Here is a 26220-nt window from a genome sequence, read left to right on the forward strand (position 1 = left end):
CCCTTTCGCCTCCCTGCATTGTGCCTACGTATGCAAATTAACCGCCATCTTGTTGGCAGTTAACTGCCATCTCAGTTGGCAGTTAATTTGCATATAGCCCTGATTAGCCAATGAAAAGGGTAGCTCGTACGCCAATTACCATTTTTCTCTTTTATTAGTGTTGATTTTTTAAAATTAATCTTTATTGTTGAAAGTATTACAGATGTCTCCCTTTTCCTCCCCATTGGCCCCCTCCATCCTGAACCTGTGCCCCCAGCTCCAAGGCCTTCACTACAATACTTATTGTCTGTGTCCATGGGTTATGCATATATGCATGTAAGTTTTTGGTTAATCTCTCCCCACCCACCCAATAACTCCTGCCTTCCCTCTGAGATTCATCAGTCGGTTCCATGCTTCTATGTCTCTGGGTCTATTTTGTCCACATAAAAGTGAGATCATGTGATACTTGTCTTTCTCTGACTGGCTTATTTCATTTAGCACAATACTCTCCAGGTCCCTCCATGCTATCTCAAAGAGTAAGAGATCATTCCTTTTTACAGCTTCATAGTATTCCGTGATGTAGATTTACCACAGCTTTTTTATCCACATCTACTGATGGTCACTTGGGCTGTTTTCAGATCTTAGCTATTGTAAATTGTGCTGCTATGAACACAGGGGTGCATGCATTCTTTCTGATTGTTGTTTCAGGTTTCTTAGGATAAATTCCTACAAGTGGGATCACTGGGTCAAATGGCAGTTCTATTTTGAAATTTTTGAGGAAACTCCACACTGTTTTCCATAGTGGCTGCATCAGTCTGCATTCCCCTAGCAGTGTACTAGGGTTCCCTTTTCTCCACATCTTCGCCAGCACTTGTCATTTGTTGATCTGTTAATGGTAGCCATTCTGACAGGTTTGAGGTGATACCTCATTGTCCTTTTAATTTACATCTCTCTGATGATCAGTGACTTTGAACATTTTTTCATATGTCTCTTGGCTTTCTGTATGTCCACTTTGGAGAAGTGTCTATTTAGGCCCTTTGGCCATTTTTTAATTGGATTGTTTGTCTTTTTTGTTGTTGTTAGGTTGTATGAATTTTTCTATATATTTTGGAAATTAAACCCTTCTAAGATATATCATTGCCAAATATATCCCCCTATACAGTGGAATTTCTTTTCTTTTTGTTGATAGTTTCTTTTGCTGTGCAGAAGCCTTTTATTTTGATGTAGTCCCATTTGTTTATTTTTCATTTGTTCCTTTGGTCTAGGAGATGTAGCCACACACATATTGCTACGAGAGATGTCTGAGATTTTGCTGCTATGGTTTCTTTTAGGATTTTTATGGTTTCACAACTTACATTTAAGTCTTTTATCCATTTTGAGTTTATTTTTGTGCATGGTGTAAATTGATGGTCTAGTTTCATTTTCTTGCATGGATCTGTCCAGTTTTCCCAACACCATTTATTGAAGAGCCTGTCTTGACTCCATTGTATATTCTTGCCTCCTTTTTCAAATATTAATTGAGCATAATGGCTTGGGTTGATTTCTGGGTTCTCTATTCTGTCCTGTTGATCTATATGCCTCTTCTTGTGCCAGTACCAGGCTGTTTTGATTACAGTGGCTTTGGAGTATAGCTTGATATTTCAACAGCTTTTTATTGAGCATCAACCATACTGATGGCACTATTCTACGCAATATGCAGAATGAAAGTATATTACCTTCAGTCACTGAAGAGCAGTAGTAGTTGCTTTAGGATCGTTGATAGTTGAATGCTTGACACATAATGAGTAGTCAATAAACATTACCTCTTTTATTTATATTTTTCCTCTTATCCCATGCTCTTCAAGTAAAACTTCCCAACAGACAATGAAACATCCTTAGGAACAGATGTTTCTATTTTTTTTTTCTCTGTTAAGAAGGGGTTTCCCCCCCCTTTTTATCACAGTGCTTGGTAATTGTTTTTTCCATTCTTAAAGAATTTTCCTAGGATAATTATTTTTACTGGTCAAAATTTCTAGGGCTCATTAGAATTCAAATCATTTGATAATGTTTTTTCTTTTGTGTATCTATCAATTCATTAGTTTTTAGTATATTCAGATGTTTGTGCAACCGTCACTACTATCTAATTTCAGAATATTTATCACCCCCAAAATAAACCTGTATTCCTTAGCACTTTCTTTCATTCCCATCTCTCCTCAGCCCTATAAACCACTAATTTACTTCCTATCAGTATGGTCTTACCTATTCTAGACATTTTGTATAAATGGAATCATACACTATGTGGTTGAATCATAAAATATGTGTTGTTGTTTTTTGTGACCAGCTTCATTTAGTATAATGTTCATCCATGTTGTTGTATGTATCAGTACTTCATTCTCTTCCTCCCCCCCTTTTTTTTTGGCAAAATACAAGTAACATGAAATTTACTATTTTAACAATTTTTAGGTGTACAATTCAGTGTAATTCAGTACATTTACTGTACTGTGCAGCTGTCACCACTATTCATTTCCAAAACTTTTTTAATAATCCCAAACAAACTCTGTCTACATTAATAAGAACTCTTCATTCCCCCCTCCTCCTAGCAGCCGTGGGCAAACTACGACCCACGGGCCGGATCCAGCCCGTTTGAAATGAATAAAACTAAAAAAAAGACCGTACCCTTTTATGTAATGATGTTTACTTTGAATTTATGTTAGTTCACACAAACACTCCATCCATGCTTTTGTTCCGGCCCTCCAGTCCAGTTTAAGAACCAACCCATTGTGGCCCTCGAGTCAAAAAGTTTGCCCACCCCCGTAGCCACTGGTGACTCCTGTTCTATTTTCTGTCTCTGTATTTGCTTGTTTTAGGTACTTCATATAAGTGGAGTCACACAACATTTGTCCTTTTGTGTTTGGCTCTTCAACACATAGATCACATTTTTTGCCCAGCCTTGTGGAGTTTTTAACCTTTGTATGCCTGGATTTTCCCACAGCAGATTGAAATGGACCCTTTTGTTGGTATATAGAACCCTTTCTTCATATACTAGTAGTTCCTTCTACTCTGTCTTTATGAGTCCCTCAGCCTTATGAGTTCTGATTTCTGTCCTCTCAACTCAGTGAGATAATGTTCTCTTCTTGGGATCACCTTCTCTTTACTGAGATCCAGAAACTGTTTTAATGCAGGAAGCTTGTATTGCTATCTGGAAAATGTCTCTAGGCAGAAATTGAGGCAAAAGTCTAGCTTATTCAATTTGTCTTCCTTCTTAGAGATCATCATTATGCACTGCCTGTGATCTTGCATACTAAACAGGTTCCTCAATGTACATTTTACATATGTTTTTCTAGCTTTGTAATTGTTTATAGCAGGAGTATAAGTCTGGTTCCAGTTATTCTGTCATGACTAGAAGTGAAAGTCTTGGTCTTATCATTTTATTTTCAAAACTTTTTTCACTCAGAATTAGCCTAAAATGCCTCATCTGTGATTGCTAAGGAAGAGAGTCTGTTAATCTTGTTTGAAAAATTTAAAGGAACTTGTCAGTCTACGATGTTTCAGTTGTGCCATTAATAAAAATTAAACTTCTTTACCATATTCTCCCTATTGCCTATGATAGTTGGGGGGTGGGGTTGAGGTACTACTAATTGAGTGTTACATTTCTCATTTTTTAGACCTAAAGATTGTCTTCGGTCTATTATGAGGAGGGTGAACCATAAAGATCCTCATGTTGCTATGCAAGCTCTGACTGTGAGTGATTTGATTTTAGGTTCTATCACAAAATTACCTGCTGAAATTGAGCCCTTTTAACTTTGGAATTTATGTTTTTAGCTTCTAGGAGCATGTGTATCAAACTGTGGCAAAATTTTTCACTTAGAAGTATGTTCAAGAGATTTTGCTAGTGAAGTAAGCAACGTATTAAACAAGGTAAGGAACATTATTCCCAGAAATGAATTAAGACTGATTTTTTTTTAAATGTATTTTATTGTTCAGTTCTTCACATTTTAAATCAGTGATTTCCAACCTTTTGGACCTCACGGACCACCAATTGGCGACCACTGCTCCAAAGGCTTCCTTAAACCGGTGGTTGCCAACCTTTCGGACCTCAGGACCACCAGTGGTCTGCGAACCACCGGTTGTGGACTGCTGTTTTAAACCACAAAGGACTAGTCTGTCCTTTTTTTTAAATAAAACAAAAACAAAACCCACAAAAGAAAACTCTTTCTAGGCTATTTTCTATCCAATGTATAAGTAGATATTATGTTTTGCTAAGGGGACTACACATTTATAATTTCGAGAGTTGTTTTTTTTCCAGCCAAATTAGAGTATATTGAACCTCTTTATCATTCCTTTCATCTGATAAGTAAATATGTGTATTTCTCTGATTAAATAATACCCATCAATTTTTAGGCACAGTTTTTTTTTGTTTTTTTTTTTTTTACCACAGAATAATTTTGTAGCCACAGAATTATTTTCTCAATGTAGAATTGTTCAGAAATATTCCCAAAATATAGCACTGTTGAGTTTCATGTTTATATGAATAAGGCTACCGCTTGACCATTTTAATACTATATATTTACTTAATGAGTACAGAATAAAGATTTCAAATTCTGAAATTTAAGGACTTTAAAAAATGTAAGTTTTTAAGTAATATGTGAGTTTTCCCAGTAAAAATCTGTATTCTAAAGGTAATCATTTCTGGCTTTTTGGGGTGGGGGTGGGGATGGGGGATATATTATATCAAGAAAGAAATTTTTTAAGTGTTAAAAGGGAAAATGCCTTTTTAAAAAATATATTTTTGTATTGATTTTATAGAGAGGAAGGGAGAGGGTAGAAAGATAGAAACATCAATGAGAGAGAAACATTGATTGGCTGCCTACTGCATGCCCCTCACTGGGGATCGCACTCATAACCTGGGCATATGCCCTGACCATGTACCCTGATTGGAAGCTAACCATGACCTCTTGGTTCATGGGCTAATGCTCAATCACAGAGTCATGCTGGCCAGGCAAAAATGTCTTTTTTGGAAAAATAAGTACTTTTAGGTTTTTGTAGAAAACAGTACAGAAATGAGATAAGAAATGTAAAATTCTGTACTTTTCAAACATGATTACATAAAAATATTCTACCTGTTCTGCTTTATTAAGTTGTATTTAGATATTTTCTACTAATTAATAACTATTCCTTTTTTTTTTTTTAATCCTCACCTGTGGATATGTTTTTATTGATTTTTAGAGAGAGAGAGGAGTGGGGGTGGGGAGAGAAAGAGAAAGAAACGTTAGTGTGAGAGAAAAACATCAATTGATTGTCTGGTGCATATGAGCCCTGACTGGGGATCAAACCTACAACCTAGGTATGTGTCCTGACCGGGAATCAAACCCACAGATTTTGATGTATGGGACCGCAGTCTAACTGAGCCTTCTGGCCAGTGCAGTAACCATTCTTATGATGTCCTGATAGCTATCAAAATGTATCACTGTTTATAAAGAGACTATAATGCTATCTACACTAATAAAAGAGAAAAATGGTAATTGGCGTACGACGCTACCCTTTTCATTGGCTAATCAGGGCTATATGCAAATTAACTGCCAACTAAGATTGGCAGTTAACTGCCAACAAGATGGCGGTTAATTTGCATATGTAGGCACAATGCAGGGAGGCGAAAGGGAAAGCAGGAAGAAGCCCCCTGCCACTGACAGTGATCGGAAACCCAGGGGGGAGCTAAGAGCTGGGGGGCAGGGCAAAGGCGGCCCTGGGGCCGCCTTTGCCCTGCCCCCCAGCCATGATCGGAGAATCAGGTGCCTTTTCCGCCCTGGCCAGTGATAGCAGGAAGTAGGGATGGAGCCAGCGATGGGAACTGGACACGGTCGAAGCTGGCAGTCCCGGGAGCTAGGGGTCCCTTGCCTGGGCCTAAAGCGAAGCCCACGATCGCGGGGCCGCTGCAGCTGCAGGTCCCCGCTGCCCGAGCTGGACGCCTAGGCCAGAGGCGTTAGGCCTGGGCAGGGGCGGAGCCTGCAACCGCGGGGAGCTGGGGGTCCCCTGCCCAGGCCTGACACCTCTGACGGAGGCCTCAGGCCTGGTCAAGGGGCCGATCCGGTGATTGGTGATCGGAGGGTGATGAGGGTCAACTCCTCTGGCCGAGGCATCAGGCCTGGGTGGGGGGCGGAGCCGGGGATTGGGGGGATATGATGGTCCCCTTGCCCAGTCCTTAAGCCTGGGTCAGAGGCGTCAGGCTTGGGCAGGGGGTGGAGCAAGCGATCAGAGGGAGACGGGGGTCCCCTGCCCAGGCATGATTCCTGGGCCAGAGGCCCCAGGCCTGGGCGGGCGCCAGAGCCAGTGATCGGGGGGAGATGGGGGTCCCCTGTCCAAGCCTGACACCTCTGGCGGAGGCGTCAGGCCTGGGCAAGGGGCTGATCAGGCGATCGGAGGGTGATGGGGGTCTACGCCTCTGGCCGAGGCATCAGGCCTGGGCAAGGGGCAGAGCCAGCAATCGGAGGGGTCTGGGGGTCCCCTGCCCAGGTCTGACGCCTGGGCCAGAGGCATCAGGCCTGGGCTGGGGGCAGAACCAGTGATGGGGGGAAATGAGGGTCCCCTGCCCAGGCCTGACGCCTCTATCAGAGGCGTCAGGCCTGGGCAAGGGGCCAATCCTGGGATTGGAGGGTGATGGGGGTCAACGCCTGAGGGCTCCCAGTATGTGAGAGGGGGCAGGCTGGGCTGAGGGACACTCCCCCCCCCACACACACACCCAGTGCACGAATTTCGTGCACCGGGCCCCTAGTCCTAATATATAAAAAGCCAGGGGACGTCATGACCAAAACAATTGGATGGATGACCAAACAACAGGCTATGTGGGGCGACCAGGCCAGCAGGGGGGTTAGTGAGGGACAGCCAAACAACTGAACAGCAGGCTGCGTGGGGTGACCAGATCGGCAGGGAGGTTAATGAGGGATGACCAAATGACTGAACAGGCTGCTTGGGGTGACCAGGCCGGAAGGGATTGGGGCGGGGGCAGTAAGGGGCGACCAGGCCAGCAGGGGTGATTTAAAAAGAGAATTATAACACTTCAGAATTCTTATATTTAAGATACCTATACAGTTGGGCCTTGGCTTACGAGTGTCCCGACTAACGAGTTTTTCGAGATACGAGCCGTCTCTCGGCCGATTTTTTGCTTTGAGTTGCGAGCTAAAATTCGGGTTACGAGCCAGCTTCAGATACCCCACCGCTAGTTGGCGCAGCGAACGTCACAGTGAACGCCACAACATCAGCCCAGCATCACGTGTTTCGCTCGTTCACTTTAATGATTTGACATATGAGTAATTTGAGTTACGAGCTCCGTCACGGAATGAACTAAACTCGTAAGTCAGGGCCCCACTGTATTAAATCATTGGTCAGAAATTAGTATACTTTTTAGTAATATTTTTGGTATGAAAAACTTTAATGAAAACATTAACCATACAAAAATTAAATAGCAAAACCATTTAAAGTGACTTACAATTCAAACAGATTTGGCTTACTGATAATTCTCTATCAACTGATTATTTCCAGATATATTTTTCTATCCAGTGACTATTTCCAGATAAAATCTTATTAATTGTTTTCTCTACTTCCAGGGTCATCCTAAAGTGTGTGAAAAATTAAAGGCTCTTATGGTTGAATGGACAGATGAATTTAAGAATGATCCACAGCTCAGTCTAATATCGGCAATGATTAAGAACCTTAAAGAACAAGGAGTTACGTTTCCAGCTATTGGCTCTCAGGTATTTTGTAAAGTTGTATTTGTGCTACAGTGTTTTTCTGAAGTAGCCATATTTATTTGAACTTTTCACCCCTCCAAACCCAAGTAGCTTACTTTGAAGGATTTTTTTGTTAATAATAATCTTGCATTTCGAGGTGCCATAAAAATAGGGTGGAATATTAATGTGTTCTAACTTCTATGTTCCCACTGTTTCTCCTTTTTTATAAATGAATTTGCTGTAACATTTGCAATTAAAATTTTTAAAAATTTAGTTCTAATATAGACAAAATTACTTTATTACATCAAGTAAGTCTTATTAAATGCTCTTAATGCTATCATCAAAAATAGGGATATCCTTAAAATTTAAAGATGAGTTTAGAGGTTTTTTTATTATGAAATTTATGAATACCTATATTAAAAGTGAGAAGGAGATATAAAGGGGTCAATGGGAAGAGAAGCACATGAAGCATTTCTTCCCTTCATAAAACCTGATCAGTGGCTTCATCTTTTTCCTTTCTCCTAATAAATATGACTGACCAAAAGGATTAACTTTCCTTTTCAAAAAATTATGTAAGGAGACTGATGTCTAATTAATGTCATATAAAAAATGAAAGGGGCCCAGCTGGGTAGCTCAGTTGGTTGGAGTGTTGTCCGGTACACCAAAAAGGGCACATACCTAGGTTGTGGGTGCAGTCCCCACAGGAGGCAACCAGTGTTTCTCTCTCTCTCTCTCTCTCTCTCTCTCTCTCTCTCTCTCTCTCTCAAATCAATAAACTTATCGTCAAATGAAGATTAAGGAAGGAAGGAAGGAGGGAGGGAGGGAGGGAGGGAGGGAGGGAGGGAGGGAGGGAGGGTATTTCTTCTATTCTTTTTCTATTCTGGGTAACCATCCTTTTGCATGCCCAAATAAAGAAAAGGGTTTAAAATGTATGGATTGGAGTAAAATGTAATGAGTGGTACAAAAGCATGAGCAGAAAATCTCAGCTGTCCAAGGATTCAAGTTTGGGATTTTGACCACTTCAGGAACTCATGAACTGATTCATCCAGACTTATCTAGACTTTCTCCAAGACACTTCTACTTTATCTGTGTACTTTTGAACTGTAAAAAAACCCAGAAATATACTTAGGAGAGTAAGGAAGGGAGAATATTTTACTTCTTTCTTTAAAAAATTTGGCTTTTGAATAGTTTTATAATGATAAATTATATCTTTTAGAAGTATTCATGACTGACAGCTGGTTTTTACTACTCTCAGAATAATTTCTAAATCTATAATTACAGAATAATTTTATGCAGAATAATCCAAGAGTCTTATAAGTTTCTTGACAATAGAAGCAATGTTTAATTATCAAAGTAGATTCTGTAGAGTACCAAAGTGTAGATGCTTAATGGAATTGTGATTTCTATGCCTCAAAAACCTTTTCTAGAGCTTGTAACTCAAAATTTGGTTCATTGACCATCATCATCATCAGGTTGTTAGAAATTCGGCATCCATGGATTTATTATCTTCCTTTTATCAAAATCCTGGGTGATTCTGTATACACATTGAAGTTTGAGAAGCACGGCTCTCAAATTCAGCTTTCAGTGCAAGTGAAAACTGCATATCTGTCCACAAAGGGACTTGTTTGTATAAGAGAAGGAAGAATTAATGATCTGTTTGATATATAGCACTTTTTGGTTAACCTAGACTCTCAGTTGTGGGGACATCTTTAGGGATTTTCTAATCTAATCCCCCCATTTACAGATGAGGAAACTGAGACCCAGAATGATTAAGTGACTTGCTCAGGGACACTTGGGCAAGAGTAGTTGTCAGAGCTAGAAGGAGAACACAGGGTTCCTGACTTTCAGTCCAGTGTTCTTTCTACTATACCATTCTGCCTTCTGTTGATATAGAAGTTACTGGATATGTGTCTGTCCAGACTAGACTTCAAAGGACAAGAAGTGGAGTGCACACTGGCAAGAGGATTTGATTGATTGATCGATTGGCATAGAAGTTAGGTTACTCTCCTGCTCAAAAGATTCAGGACATAGATCAGCAATATTAAAGTTAAGAGCTACTTTTCTTCTTTTCATCTAGATGTTACAAAATACATGAAACCTAATTTTATTATAGTTGCTATCATTTAGCCACAAGAAATATATAAAATGCATATAAAGTACAATAAGATGAAATAGAATGGGGTTTTTTATACTACTTTCTGGAAAGTGTATCATTGAAAACCCTGTTTGTAAAGAACTTTATGTTCAATGAAAATGTGTCATCTAGGGAAAAAAGGGAAGATCTGTAATACTTTGAACAATAAAGCTAAGTTTTTTTAAAAAAGTCATCTAGGATCAACTGTAGACATCCCTCTAGATTTTGAAATCAGTTGTATGTCATCACATTTAGTCAGAGTAGATTTTTGTTATCATTCTTAACAAAAGCCTATGAAAATATAAGGATTTTTAAGTTTATTTTTTACCCAAGTTTAGAAGAAAATAATAAAAATGATAAGAAAAGTCATACTTTAGTTACCTAACTTATTTTTATGCTGCTGTGATTTTTTTTAGTATTAACTTTTGATGTAGAGATAAAAGTAATGGTAAACTGCTCCTGTATTTGGCTAGTTAATAAGACAAGTATCATTGCTACACTTAGAACCTGATGATAGAAAGGAACTTTGAAAAGTGTGCAGTTCAGGAATGCAGGCTTAATGCAGCATGTTCTGCACTTCCTTCTGCACCAATAGAGATTTCTTCATAGACCACAAAAAATCAACATATTTGTTTTTTGAAATTGACCAGATTATGAAAAATTTTTATATGTTATGAAAACGATTGCCTCTGACTTTCAGTTTTCAGTTGTATAATGATTAAAATACTGCATGCAACAAGAGAAGGATCAGACTTGAAAGTACTTAAAGTTCTATGCAGTAAACTATAAAAAGCTTTTTTGTAATCAGCTTTTCTAAAAATAAGCGCCTTGTGTATTTGTTTGACATTATAAAATATAAAAGTGAGGAATATATAACTGTATGTTACTATAATATTTTGCCTTTCATCTGCTTAACAATCATTTAAAAATTAGAATTCCATTTTTTATTGATTTATCTGGGAATTATAGTATACATTTGTAACTTTAAAAAGTCTGTTATGGTTGCAACTGCCCCGGTGAGGTCGAGACGGCCCTGGTGAGGCTGAGGCGGTCCTGGTGAGGCTGGGACGGCACCGGTGAGGCTGAGACGGCCCCTGTGAGGCTGAGACGGCCCCGGTGAGGCTGAGATGGCCCCGGTGAGGTTGAATCGGCCCCGGTGAGGTCATGACGGCACCAGTGAGGTCAAGATGGCACCAGTGAGGTCGAAACGGCCCCGGTGTGGTCAAAACGGCCCTGGTGAGGCTGAATCGGCCCCAGTGAGGTTGAAACGGCCCCGGTGAGGCTGAAACGGCCCCGGTGAGGCTGAAACGGCCCCGGTGAGGCTGAAACGGCCCCGGTGAGGTTGAAATGGCCCATGTGAGGTTGAGAAAGCCCCTGTGAGGTTTAGACGGCCCATGTGAGGCTGAGATGGCCCTGGTGGGGTTGCGACGGCCCCGGTGGGGTTGAGACGGCCCCGGTGAGGTTGAGACAGCACCGGTGAGGTCGAGATGGCCCCAGTGAGGTTTAGCCCTGATGAGGCTGAATCGGCCCCGGTGAGCTTGCAACGGCCCCGGTGGGGTTGAAACGGCCCGGTGAGGTTGAAACGGCCCCTGTGAGGTTGAGGCAGCCCTTGTGAGGCTGAAATGGCCCCTGGGAAGCTGAGAAAAATACCACATGAACTCACTCATTCATGGATAATAAGAAACATTATAGACTGATGAACAAAAAAGGATACAGAGGCAAAGCAGCATTGAGCAGAATGTCAAACTACAGTGGGAACCCTGGGGAGGGTTGGGGGGAGTAGGAGATCAACCGAAGGACTTATATACATGCATATGAGAATTACTAATGGACACAAGACACTGAGGGGTGGGGGAAGCTGGAGGAATGTCAAGGGGGAGAAAAAAGGAGACATGTGTAATACTCTTTGTAATACTTTAAGAAATAAAAAAAAATAAAATAAAAAATCTGTTTTGAGTTAATACTATATTATTTCATGTAAAATGTAGAAACCTTGCAACAGTATAGGGTTTGTCTACTCCCCACTTCAGCATCCTTTATGCTATAGTCATCTTACATATGACATATATTCTCCTACATACATTATAAATCCCAGGAGACAATGTTATACTTTCTGTTTAAACCTTGAAGGGCCCCCATTTTATCTGATTTTAGAAGCTACATGTGTTAATTTAACTCTCTTAATATCCTGTAGTGTGTAGGTGATATTATTATTCTCATTTTGTAGTTGAGGGACTTGAGACACAAAGTGCATGAATTTATAGTTTGATCCCGTGTTTGCCTGACTACCCATTCTTATCTACCCATGTCATAGCACCTTGTTTGAGAGGGAATGCTTTATTAAGAGGCTTAGGGATGTTTTACTGAGAAAGTGATATTTTAGCTGTTTACCCACTGATGAGTTGCAACTCAACAGGGAAAAATATGGATGGAGAAAACAGAGCCAGAGGGGAGGACATTATAAGTAAAGCAAATGTGTGTCATAGATGTAGAAATACCAGTATGGGTATCTATAATAATAAAAGGGTAATATGCTTATTAGACCAGACTCCTTCTGGACGAAGCAGGGCTGGAGGGAAGCCAGTGCCGACAGCCGGGGGAAGGAAGGTCTACTCTTGCATGAATTTTGTGCATCAGGCCTCTAGTATATGTATATCTATATATATACATATGTGTGTATATATTATATACATATAATATATCTGTATATAGGCTAGCAGTTTCTGGTCACTGATAGAATGATTGAAAATAAGACTGGTAAGATAGGCTGGAGTCTGAATTGTCTTTACTGCCATGGAAAAACCAAGAGGCCATTGAGGCTTAGAAGCTTCTAATTCCTTAAGTGTGAATCAATTTATGTATTAATTTACTTGTAAACTACCTTATTTACAAAATATACTTAAGATGGACAGCAATATATTCCCAGAATTAACTGCATGTATTTTGTTTTACCAAATAGTATAATTTTATGAGCATTTATATTGTTATATATAAATCTGGGTCCCTAAAGAGAACATCCTGACTTTTAATCTGGAAGCAAGCAATAGAATCCTTAAATACATATTTAAAATTTTTTTGAAGCTATATGTTTTTAAAATAGTCATCTTCCTCCCTCTCTCAACCCCTTTTCCAGTTTTATTTTTCTAAACATTTTTAAATCTCTAGTTGTTTTTTTTCCTTTGGTTTGCGTACTGTCTGCTTTTAGTTTAACCTCTTTACACAAATCTGCAATGGTGTTATTTAGGCTGTTGGCTCTAAGTATCCAGCTGCTCTCAGTCTGTTTTCTCCAGTTCTAACTCTTCTCCTTTTCAGGCTGCTCCAGTTGGATTTCTTTATTTTTCAGAAGTTTGTTTTAGATTGACAAGAAAGATCTTGCACCTTTGTAGATTAGGTGGGGTAGGAGTATTTGAGATCGGCCCTCAAATATTGTGTTCTTTTTTTGTGTGTGTTAGGCTGCAGAACAAGCAAAAGCAAGCCCAGCTCTGGTAGCCAAGGATCCTGGTACTGTGACTAACAAAAAAGAAGAAGAAGATTTAGCCAAAGGTATGTTTTTAAGTCCCTGATACTGGCAAAAAGATGGGTTGCTTACTTAATATTGTTTTTCCTGAAATATTTTAAAATAAAAGAAATAGCTGAAATCTACTTTGTTTCCCTCAATATCACTTCTTCCTCTTCTCTCCCAACACAACTGTCATGTATGTCTTACTGACCAGTATTTTTACTACACAACTTACCCATAAATATCCATAAACTGTACCAAATACTTTTTGTATTCAATAAAATATTTTTGTAAATAGTATACATCTATCTGCAACTGTATTTTTTATGCAGCGTTTTGTGATCTATTCATGATTAGACATATGAATCAAATTTACTTTTTTTTTAACTGCTATATAATATTCCAGTGTACTAATAAATACATACTGTAATTTATCCTCCTACTGATGGACGTTTGGGTTTTCTGTTTTTTATTTTTACTATAATAAATATGCTACATTGAATATACCTGTATGTGTTCCCGTGTGTGTGTGTGTGTGTATTTTGTGTGACTAAGAGGGAAGTGTTGGCTTATGGGGCAGGCATTTCTTCAATTTTGGTAATAGTTTTATTTTCTTTTCCATCATCAGTGTATGAAAGCTATTATTTTTAACTTTCTGACAGCATTTGGTCTTGTCACTGTTTAAGTTTTATGAATATGATAGATTCAAAATGATGTCCCATTATTTTAAATTTTATTTCTTTTACTACCAGTGAGTTTGAGTCCTTTTTTGTATGCTTATTTGCATTCTGATTTTCTCTTTTTTTATTGAAGCTCTTTTTAAAAAACATAATGATATGTAGAAAGTCTTTATTTTGCATGCTAATCTTTTGCCTGTTTTATCTATAGTAGATATCTATTCTTTTCTTGATTTTTGGCTTATACTTTAACTTTGATAATGGTGTGTTTTATCAAACAAATTTTAAATTTTGATGTAGTCAAAATTTTTGCTTTTCTGTTAGTTTTGCTTTTTTATGTCTTAAGTTGTTCTTTTCCTACTCTAACATCATAAAAGACATTTTCCTATATTTTCTTAGGATAGTTTTAAAGTTTTATTTTCTCATTAGGTCTTTTATTGATCTAGAACAGAGGTGGAAAGGAAGAAGAGGTTTGGGTTGATTTGAAACCAAGGTAATCAATCCCATAGTGATGGCCTACATGGGGAGAGGAGGATGGAGATAGAGGAGACACATTTGAAATCTATCTTAGGGAATTTATTAGGTGAGACTTTATTGTAGTTATTTCTAAATTCCAATTCTTAGACTGATTATAAAAGAATTATCTTTGGAGCAATAAAATATAGGTTCTCAGTAATCAGTAAGTCCCCAAATGAGGCTTGAGACTATTTCCCAAGTGATTTTATCATTTCGGGAACTTAGGCTATAGGAATACATTGAGAAGACAAAAGAAAATATATCTGCAACTAAAATTTTTAAAATGGATCTAAGTTTATGTCTTTTAATTACCCAGAATTATTTTAATTGTCTTGTTCAGTAAAAAATAGTCATCATGCTGTTCAATTTTTTTGTTATTTTTTTGAACTTTCAGTTGTGAATGAATGAATAAAATTGATGAAATGATTTATATTGTCCTAGTTTCCAGCTACACTACTGAGAGAAGAATACTTTTTACCTTCAGATATATTTTTATACTTCTTTGGATTATTGGACATGTTAACATTTTGGGTCTTTTTAAACCCATTATTTTCTAGCCATTGAGCTGTCCCTGAAGGAACAAAAACAGCAGTCCACCACCCTTTCCACTTTGTATCCAAGTACATCCAACCTCTTAACTAACCACCAACATGAAGGCCGAAAAGTTCGTGCTATATATGACTTTGAAGCTGCTGAAGATAATGAACTTACTTTTAAAGCTGGAGAAATTATTACTGTTCTTGATGACAGGTGATGGATCTTTCATGTGAAAAATATATAACGTATTACTTTAGTGTTTCATATTACTCCTGTTGGATGCTATCACCAAATACAATTAAAAAATACTGACCCAGCTATTTTCTTTGTCTGATGGTTGCTTTGCTTATGATATAATGGCTGGATTCTTATTTTGTAGTTTAATTTTTTCTTCATATATTTAACTAGCTTTAATTTTTTGGGGGAAGGCTTAGTTTAATCTATTCATTTTTGGTTCCATTTAATAATATAGATTGTTAAATTAGTAAAAAAGTTAAGATTTTAGAAAAAATACCAAATATATGTGTATATGTGTATTTATGAAATTTATAATAAATACAGAATATAGTGTTTATTATTTAGTGTATTTTTTAAAAAATATTTTTTACAGAGAGGAAGGGAGAGGGATAGAGAGCCAGAAACATAGATGAGAGAGAAACATCGATCAGCTGCCTTCTACACACTCCCCACTGGGGACGTGCCCACAACCAAAGTATATGCCCTTGACCGGAATCGAACCTGGGACCCTTGAGTCTGTAGGCTGGCACTCTATCCACTGAGCCAAACCAGTTAGGGCTATTTAGTGTATTTGGAACAAATTAATTTTACATGGAATTATATGCATTTACATTATCATAGGAGGGGTGATTCAGTGCATTTGTCTCTTACTACAGCTTTATGTTTATGAAAATTGTTATTGATAATGAAGTTCTAAACTTGGCAGATAAGTGGTTTTAAAAATAAATTCAAATAGATTTAAGGTTATTTCTATAATCTCTATATATAAAAGCATAATGTGCAAATCGACCAGAGGACGGAACAACTGGTCGTCTATGATGTGCACTGACCACCAGGGGACAGATGCTCAACGTAGGAGCTGCCTCAGCCTGCAGGCCCTGATCATCTGATTGGGGCCTGCTGGTCAACCTCTTGGCCCCTCCCCCCAGCCAGCAGGCTCCGATCGCCCGATGGGGAACGGGGAATCGGGGGTGGGTGGCGGCGAATGTGGGTGGCGACCGGGCCCCGATTGCCCTGCCAGTTGCCCCTACACACAGAAGGCGACCAGCGGCGGCGGCAGGGCGCAGGGCTGGCTGCTGGCAGCCGGGGATGATTGGCCCTGACCACAGGCCAGGCGTAGGGACCCTACCCATGCACGAATTTCGTGGGCTGGGCCTCTAGTACATACTATAATACTAGAGGCCCGGTGCATGAAATTCGTGCCCTCGGAGGGCAGGGGTCCCACAGCCTAGCCCAGGGGTGGGCAAACTTTTTGACTCGAGGGCCACAATGGGTTCTTAAACTGGACCGGAGGGCCAGAACAAAAGCATGGATGGAGTGTTTGTGTGAACTAATATAAATTCAAAGTAAACATCATTACATAAAAGGGTACGGTCTTTTTTTTTTTTTTTAGTTTTATTCATTTTAAACGGGCCGGATCCGGCCCACAGGCTGTAGTTTGCCCATGGCTGGCCTAGCCTGAGCCCTCTCACAGTCTGGGAGCCCTTGGGGGAAGTCCGACTGCTGGCTTAGGCCCGCTCCCCACCAGGATTGGGCCTAAGCTGTCAGTCGGACGTCCTTAGCACTGCTGTGGAGGCAGGAGAGGCTCCTACTACTACCGCTGCACTTGCCAGCCGTTAGCCTGGCTTCTGGCCTCTGACTACCATGGGGCAGCTCCTGCATTGAGCATCTGCCCCCTGGTGGTCAGTGTGCATCATAGCCATGGGTCGTTCCACAGTTCGGTCGATTGGCATATTAGCCTTATGCCTGCAGAATCGGGCCAAAACTGGCTCTCTGACATCCCCTGAGCGTTTCTGAATTGCGAGAGGGCACAGGCTAGGCCAAGGGACTCCACTGGTGCATGATTGGGGCTGAGGAGGAATGCAGGAGTTTGGCCAGCCGGGCAGGGATTGTGGGAGGGCTCCAGGGCATGTCTGGCCCTTCTCGCTCAGTCCCAATTGGCCGGACCTCAGCAGCAAGCTAACCTATCTGTCGGAGCGTCTGCCCCCTTGTCAGTGCACCTCATAGCGACTGGTTGACCGGTTGACTCTCTGCCCCCTGGTGGTCAGTGTACATCATAGCGACTGGTTAATCAGTCGACTGCTCCTTGGTGGTCAGTGCACGTTATAGTGAGTGGTTGAGTGGCCTTGGCATATCATTAGCATATTACCCTTCAATTGGTTGAATGGCTCACCGGAAGACTGGACACTTAGCATATTAGGCTTTTGTTATACGGAGTCATTTCTTGAGTGGAAAATAATGAAGTTATGTTTGAGCTATTTTATTGGAAATTGCACAAAACCTTGATCATTTATTCAAAAATACTTGAGAGCTTGCTAGCTTTTCTTAGACTAGATACAGATACAGTAAAGATACAGTGTGCACCTTGAAGTGTGTTCCTTGTGAACATTTTATGCTATAAACAGTCTCTCTGTCATGTGTTTTCTTGTGGGGAAAAATTTGCTGATACATTTTAGATAGAGCACAAGAATGGACATCTTAAGATCTTGCTATATATCATACTAGAGGCCCGATGCATAAGGCGGGGGGGGGGGGGGGCGTCCCCCTTAGCCCAGCCTGCACCCTTTAGCAGTCTGGGAGCCCTTGGAGAATATCCGACTGACATTCTTAGCGCTGCTGCTTATGGCTGAGCGGCATTCCCCCTATGGGAGTGCAGTGACCACCAGGGGGCAGCTCCTGCATTGAGCATCTGCCCCCTGGTGGTCAGTGCACTTCATAGCGATTGGTTGTTTTGCTGTTCGGTTGATTTGCATATTACCCTTTTATTATATAGGACTAGAGGCCCAATGCACGAAATTCATGAAAGAGTAGGCCTTCCTTCCCCTGGCTGCTGGCACCAGCTTCCCTCTGGCACCCAAGACCCGGGCTTCCCTCACAGCCCCAGCTTTGTCCTGAAGGACGTCTGGTCTAATTAGCATATTATGCTTTTATTATTATAGAAGATTACAAAGGATTCTTACAGTGGAGCCTTAAAACCACCTGAACTTGACAATTCTTAAATACGTGGACCTCTTTTATGAGGGAAGAGTTTAGTGTCTTATAGTAAATCCTTTAAGCATTCACCAGCCTTCCAAAAGATAAAGCACTATGTGTTTAATAACTTATTTTCTTTGAGGCCTCATCTCTTATTTATAATAATGATACATTCATTTCATTCTTCACTGGATTGATGTGGGTTTCAAATCTGGTATTAATGTAAATTAAACACTATAAAAGGGAAAGTTGTATAGAAATAAAAATCTTTATTATAGTCAAATATTCTTTTTTTGTTCCTCATAGTGATCCCAACTGGTGGAAAGGTGAAACCCATCAAGGCATGGGGTTATTTCCCTCTAATTTTGTAACTGCAGATCTCACTGCTGAACCAGAAATGAGTAAGTATTTTCCAGTCTGCCAATGGATGATAATCATTAATCCTCTTAATGAAGGCTGAGTAAATTCAATTTTTTGGAGCAGGTACTTTCAAATGGTAGTGTTTTCAAGGTGTTTATTAAAAATGCAGCTGCCTGGTCAGTAGATTATTTACCATAAATCATCTAAGAATTGCAATCATTTGTCTACCAAGATTATCTTTAGAGAGAGCATGGATTTTTTCTTTAAAAAACAATCTATATCTACCTATACCTATAAATACATGTATATGTATATATGTATGTGTGTGTGTGTGTGTGTATATATATGTATATTCACACTCATATATGTATATATGTGCTAGTGTAAAAATGCATACTAAAAAGTGTTAATGGAATTTATGTATTTTCATTATCATCAGTTGATAAAAGTATGACAAATGCAGTGCAACCTCATAAACAATTCTTCCTTTTCAAAGGTTGAGACCATTTCTCTAGTGTTCTAACCTCAAATTTGGAAGCTGTGGCCTCTAAGCAGCAGTAATGGCTTTTCTAAATCTTCTTGTTAGATATTCAGAAGCGGCCATAGCTAATCATATAAATCATTTTTTTTGTTTTATTGCCAAATCTTTGCTGACTAGGAGAAATAAACTAGAAAGTGGGGCCAAAGAGGTAGTGATATTACAGGCATAATAGTTGCAGGAGATGTAACTGGCGGTAGCCTATCAAAATGTTGATAGACAGTTGACTATATTTTTTTCATAATACTGTACTTTAATGAATCTTCATTATGAGGAGTTTGATTCTTAATATTTTTATGAATAATGATTGACCATGTGGATACAAGGATGGAAAATTCAGAGAGAAAATTAATTTTTTCCTTTTTTTTCTTTATATTAAGTTCAGAGAGGAAAGAAGAAGGAGAGAGAGGTAGAAACACCAATGATGAGAGAGAATCATTGATTGGCTGCCTCCTGCACGCTCCCACTGGGAATCGAGCCACAACCCAGGCCTGTGCCCTGACTAGGAATCTTGAACCATAACCTCCTGGTTCATAGATTGATGCTCAACCACTGTGCCATGTCAGCTGGGTGGAAATTCATTTCTTTTAAGCTGTATGTGCCTTGATATTCTTTTGGAGAAGGTTAATTGCTATGTTAATCATATCTTTATATGTACTAGTTAATGTTATATTGATTAGATATTTAAAATTTTCTTTATTGAGCAAGAGAAATATGTGTTTCTGGCCAATGGTTTGTGGATCCCTTAATAATCATTTTTTAATGCAAAGAACCATGTAACTAAAATGTATAGTCTGATGTAGTGGCAGATCCCTGCCAAGGCTATTTGTAAAATTTCCATTGGCTTGGATGTCGTTCTCTTAGTCAAAAGTCTGAGTGGCATGCTGGAGAACATATAGCTAACTTTCTAATTCATTGCATCAAAATAGCATGGTCTATCAAATGAGATTTTTCTAAATTTAAGAGTTCGTTCATGCCATTGTAAAATTTTGCTCTTTTTCACCAATTTACTAAACTCTTGAGTAGTAGGTGATTAATCTTTGTTTCAGAAATATGCCTCTTATTTTTAGTAATGTGTCTTTTATGGGAAATGTAAAATCTTTAGAAGAGAAAATTAAGAAATCTTGACATGAAGTAATGTTTAGTCATTATTGCCTAAATCTGCAACCTGATTATTCTTTAAATTAAGTCTCTCAGTTTAAGGAAATATTCAAAAAATTCTCTCTTGTAACTTAAAGTGTTCTCAAATAGAATTTTAAATGTATTCTAAGGAAAAGGTAAATATTGCATGTTTTACAGTAAAAACGGAGAAGAAGACGGTACAATTTAGTGATGATGTTCAGGTAGAAACAATAGAGCCAGAGCCAGAGGAACAAGCCTTTATTGATGAAGTAAGTGATTTCCATATACCTCATTATTTTAAACTAGAGGCCCAGTGAACAAAAATTTGTGCACTCGGGCCGGATCCCTCAGCCCGGCCTGTGCCCTCTTGCAGTCTTGGACCCCTCAGGGGATGACCACCTGCTGGCTTAGGCCCGCTCCCAGGGGATTGGACCTAAGCTGGCAGTCAGACGTCCCTCTGGCAGCCCAGCAGCCCTCGGGGGATGTCCACTTGCCAGCAGGAAGCAGGCCTAAGCTGCAGTCGGACATCCTTAGCACTGCTGAGCAGGTGGGAAGCTTGGCTTTCTCCATCGCCTGGGCAACCAAGCCTCCTGCTTGCTCCAGCTCTGTGGCTGCTGGCTGCCATCTTGGTTGGGTTAATTTGCATATAGTCGCTCTGGTTGGCTGGTGGGCATGGCTTAGGGCATAGCAAAGGTATGGTCAATTAGCATCTTTGTCTTTTATTAGTGTAGATTTCTGCTTAATGTTTTACAGAATGGATATATCATGATTTTTTAATTCTGTTTTTGGACAGTGAGTTTGTTTTTAGTTTTTTTTTTTTTTGGTGTGTTTTTGCTATTACGAACACTTTTATGAGATTTTAAAAATATATTTCAAATAATGTGTAATTGTTTTATTTGAAAATGTTTGTACTTAATGCTCTGGAAATTATATTCTTGGTAACATTTTAAACTTATGATGAAAAATGAGAAGTTATCTTTAAAATATGTGAAGGGATTACTAAGTTTTTAGCCTTCTTTTAGGGGAGCCAGAGCAGAAAGTTTGAAGAGTGTTCTTTTACAGAAATAGATTGTAGAAGACTGCTAGGAGCCAAGGAATCCAACTGGATTAGGGAAAATTAATTAGCTGATTGCATTACATAAGAAATGCGTGTAGAGTCAGTGAGGGATCTCTCTAGAAACCTTATTTCTCTGATAGTAGGTAATTTCAGATAGAGTATAGTATTCTGTAAACACAGCAAAAATTATCCAGGTATTAGTGGCTCTCACTCTTACCAACTATAACCACCTCCCTCCACACCCTCCCCCCCCCTTTTTTTTTGCTGTAGGAAAACTTTACTGACATGTGCCTTCTTTAAAGTTGAATCTTTTACAATGAAAAATAGTACCCATTTCAAAACATAAAATTCTTTTGCCTTCAGAGTTTTCTTTTATGCTGTGTCACTTTTACTCTCTAGTAATTAATCCATTTCTCAAACTGTTCTTCTATATATAACACAGAGTTTTTGTTTAAATAATTGCTATGCTTTGAATTGGTCTTCTTTACATTATTTACCTAATGTACATATGTTTAATAGTATAACCCTGTAAAAACCATGCATGGGGAAAAGCTTGTAATTATTATAGTAGTATTCTTTGGTATGCTATGTAAGATTTATATTTTGTTTTTAAAAAATCTACATATAAATACATATGTACTTATATAATGTATAGAGGTACTAATGTAAAGATGGTTTCATTAGTCCCATTGGTGATTAAAACAAAAGATTCTAAAATAGGTGTAAGTCACTGCCTTGAGATGCTTTCCAGCCTTTCCCACGTAGAAGAATAGAGAGACCACAAACTGAAACATTGGTAGCAAGAAAATGTAGACGAAGTCTTTATGGCCCTACTTAGAAAGAGAACAGCTGTAATATAGCTGAGCCATGCCTTTCTAAAACAGCTGTTGTATTCACCCTGGGGGAGAAGTAATAACTGAGTTGTTAGTCATAAGTAATGCCATCGTGAGAGAGAGGTTACACCTGTCAGCATGTCAAGGCTAGGCTGCTGCAAAACAGGGTGAAATTCACTACCATGACATTAGGTTGAAGAGCTCACATATTGTAAATTTAAATGTGGCTCTATTCTCTTTAAGAGAATCATTGAGGACTAAAAAATAAGTAGGTAGAGCTTTCGAGGCTCTGACTTCACATGGTACTTAAAGAGAGTACACAGATATTAACCACATAAAAACTTTTGAATTACAAAAGTTCTCTATCCATTATCTAATTAACAAAGTGCGAACATATTGTTTCGTAATGACTAGTTGCTTTTTATATTAACTATTTAATTCCTGTAGGACAAAATGGACCAGTTGCTACAGATGTTGCAAAGTACAGATCCCAGTGATGATCAGCCAGATCTTCCGGAGTTACTTCATCTTGAAGGTAAACCTCGTTTTTCATTTATCTTCCAAATAAAGGATAATTAGAGGTTATATCTACTGTTCTGTTACAGAATGGTTCATATTTAAATAAAATTGAGAATGATACAAAACATGTTCACATTCCGCACTCTTCTGTGACCCAGTCTCACGTTTATATGCTATTTAAAACTTTGATAGAATTCACATTCTTTTTAAAATATATATATTTTTATTGATTTTTTACAGAGAGGAAGGGAGAGGGATAGAGAGCCAGGAACATTGATGAGAGAGAAACATCGATCAGCTGCCTCCTGCACACCCCTCACTGGGGATGTGCCCGCAACCAAGGCACATGCCCTTGACCAGAACCGAACCTGGGACCCTTCAGTCCGCAGGCTGACGCTCCATCCACTGAGCCAAACCAGTCAGGGCAGAATTCACATTCTTATACATTTCTATAGAAATTAAATATATTATTTAAAATACTCAAATATTTTATTCAACATTTTAGAATAAAATTCTAAAGCAACATTTTTTTGCTACCAATGTTTCAGTTTGTGGTCTCTCTATTCTTCTACGTTGTAAAATAAATATTGGTATTTTAATATTTTTGAGATCAAGAAAATAAATATTGGGGTCTCTTTATTAATATCATTTTTATTACTCCAAATTACATCTTGTATTTCTTATATGAATATTCATCAGAGATTTGCTTTCCTTTGTTGTGTTTTCTTATATTTCTTCAAATCTTCTCACCTTAGCAATGTGTCACCAGATGGGACCTCTTATTGATGAAAAACTGGAAGATATTGATAGGTAAAAGAGCATGTGCCCTCTATATTGTGTACCTTCTTCCCTGACGTTCTCTGTAAACTACCTACTGGGATAGAGCTGCTATTATATTTTATTATTAGTTTTGTTTATTTATTTATTTCTATCGTGTTATATTTTATATTTTAATTTTTCTATCTTATTTCATTTGAATTTTTCATTTTTAGTTTTTAATATTTTCTATTTTTATATGCCAAAGGAACCAGTCCGCATTTACTTTTTTCTACTAAATGTGGGAATTTGAATTAGACCCAACTCTTTTTTTATTTTTGTTTAAGGTGAGGATTTATTTGACCTTCACTATATTAGCCTTTTTTAAAAATAAGGGTTAACTATTATAATCATGAGTGACATTACCAGAGCCCAAATGACCCATCTATTTTATAATCTCGAGAAACCTAGATATTTCAAAGTAAAGTCAACTACAATAAGCTCTCCCAGCACAGTACCTAAATCTGAGTTTTGATTGCCTTGGAGCTAAAATACAGGATATTTTCTGTCACAAGGTAAATTTTTAATAATGTCTATATATCACTTTCTGCTATTTTGATATGCCTTATTGTTTAGAACATTGTACTATTTAAATAGCAATTATGTTTCAAATTATTGTATAATATTTCAGAAAACATTCAGAACTCTCAGAACTTAATGTTAAAGTGATGGAGGCACTTTCATTGTATACCAAGCTAATGAATGAAGATCCAATGTATTCCATGTATGCAAAATTACAGAATCAGCAGTATTATATGCAGTCATCTGGTGTTTCTGCCTCTCAGGTAAGCTTTTAAAAACTCAAGTATATCATTTTAAATTCTCAAATATTTGAGAGTATTTGGAATAGCTGTGTTTTTATAAAATTTGAAACTACTAAAAGTAATGTAAAATAAATTTTAAAAGAAACTTTTACTTGACAGATATAGTGTATACTATACCATTATACCAGTGGTTTATTTTAAATATATTTTTATTGATTTCAGAGAGTGGGAGAAGGGGAGAGAGATAGAAATATCAATGATGATATTTCTCTTGCATGCCCCACATCGGGGATTGAGCCCGCAACCTGGGCATTTGCTCTGACCTGGAAATCAAACTGTGACTTACTGGTTCATAGGTTGATGCTCAGCCACTAAGCCATGCCAGCCAGGCCCAATAGTTCTTTTTTAAAAAATTATTTTTCTGTAGGAATATCCATCAGAATCACCCATCAAACTTTTTGAAAAAGTACAGATGCTTTGATTCTATCCAGACTTGTTGAAGCAGAATCTTCAGGAGGGAGGCCCAAATGTGTGCATATTTTTAAAGCTTTATATGTAATTATCTGGTTAAGAACTGCAGTTTTTTTGTCTCAGTAAAATTTCTAATTATTACTAAATTCTGACTATGTATGGTGTTCAGTTTTATAGTGAGCTGCTTTAATCTGTATTTCACTCCCTTCCTTTACATAACACATGTAATGCAATACAGAGCCCTTTCCCTCTTTTTCTTTTTTGGTAATCTTCACCCAAGGATATTTTCCCCATGATTTTTAGAGAGAACATAAAGGAGAGGGGGGAGATAGAGAGAAATATCGATGTCAGAGAGACACATCAATTGGTTGCTTCCTGCTTGTGCCCTGACCAGGTCTGGGGATTGAACCTGCAACCCACGTAACATGCCCTTAACTGGGAATTGAACCCATGACCCTTTGGTGCACAGGCCGATGCTTTATCCACCGAGCAATATAGGCCAGGGCCCTTTCCCTCTTTTCACCTCAAATAACTATTTGAAGAGCTCTTTTTCCACAAACTCAGTAAGTTCAGGGTACAGGGAATAATTCGCCAGGCACTTCATTTTATCCATGTAGAGTGGTATAAACATTATATAGATTAATTTTTATTCTTAGAATAGTCAATTTTCTCTGAAATGAGGGGCCACAACCCTGGAGATATGCAGCCATGCCTGAGTAACATGTGGCTATGATTCCTACTCACAGGTGTTGATATCAATTTGAGCCAAAGAAACCCCCCAAAAACCTTTCATGTTCAGTTTGAAAAGTACAAAAAAAATATACTCATGAGGACCAGAATAGCTGTGTTTACAATGAAGACCTTTTGGATTCTGATGCATGGGAAGTGTGTTAGGACTTAAGAGAAGTGCTGAGATGATTGAGCCTTGTCTCCTGATGGTTGTGTTACTATCTTTACAACTGGTAAAAAAGCCTTACTACATAGATAGTGGCATTCTGTTATCAAACTTCTGAAATGGAAGGATTTAAAGAATACTACAGAAAACTAGAATATTATGTATTTTAAGACTTTTGAAATTTAAGGCTTCAATCTCTTTCGATTCAGACAAGTATAGTTTTTGGATGCAAAAACAATGGCCCAAGGGCCAAATCCAGCCTCCCATCTGTTTAAATAAGCTTTTATTGAAACGCAGCCATTCTCTTTTGTTTATTAATTGTTTCTGGCTACTTTCTATATGGGTCAAATTCAGTAGTTGTGACAGAAACCATATGGCCTACAAAGCCTAAAATATTTACTATCAGAACTTTTACAAAAATGTTTGCTGACTAACCCTACTGTAGAAAGTTAGTTTGTTCTGTGTTCAGTAAACTGTAATTTAAAACATATAAATTTTATCTATAAGCAGATGCAGTCTATTGATACAAACAGTCAATTCAGAGACACTTCTTAGACATCCTTTGGAATTCCTTTTAGGGAAGAACTTAA

At 38.4% G+C, this 26220-nt stretch overlaps 1 protein-coding gene across 8 annotated transcripts in view; it reads left to right on the forward strand.

Moving 5' to 3' along the window:
• Window positions 1-26220, forward strand: part of STAM (signal transducing adaptor molecule) — a 67531-nt gene that overhangs the window by 30076 nt on the left and 11235 nt on the right. For 2 of the 8 annotated variants that reach the window (XM_059660426.1, XM_059660390.1), the window contains 10 exons: window positions 3624-3699; window positions 3781-3876; window positions 7560-7709; window positions 13269-13359; window positions 15066-15258; window positions 18562-18656; window positions 20453-20544; window positions 22613-22700; window positions 23440-23494; window positions 24132-24285. In XM_059660426.1, coding sequence (XP_059516409.1) covers window positions 3649-3699; window positions 3781-3876; window positions 7560-7709; window positions 13269-13359; window positions 15066-15258; window positions 18562-18656; window positions 20453-20544; window positions 22613-22700; window positions 23440-23494; window positions 24132-24285 — 1065 coding nt within the window. In that variant the 5' untranslated portion in view covers window positions 3624-3648. The remainder of the gene's footprint in view (window positions 1-3623; window positions 3700-3780; window positions 3877-7559; window positions 7710-13268; window positions 13360-15065; window positions 15259-18561; window positions 18657-20452; window positions 20545-22612; window positions 22701-23439; window positions 23495-24131; window positions 24286-26220) is intronic. The other 6 variants (XM_059660408.1, XM_059660436.1, XM_059660398.1 and 3 more) reach the window with 5 other exon arrangements.

This window comes from Myotis daubentonii, chromosome 1 (genome assembly GCF_963259705.1).
Source record: "Myotis daubentonii chromosome 1, mMyoDau2.1, whole genome shotgun sequence".
NCBI classification, from domain to species: Eukaryota; Metazoa; Chordata; class Mammalia; order Chiroptera; family Vespertilionidae; genus Myotis; species Myotis daubentonii.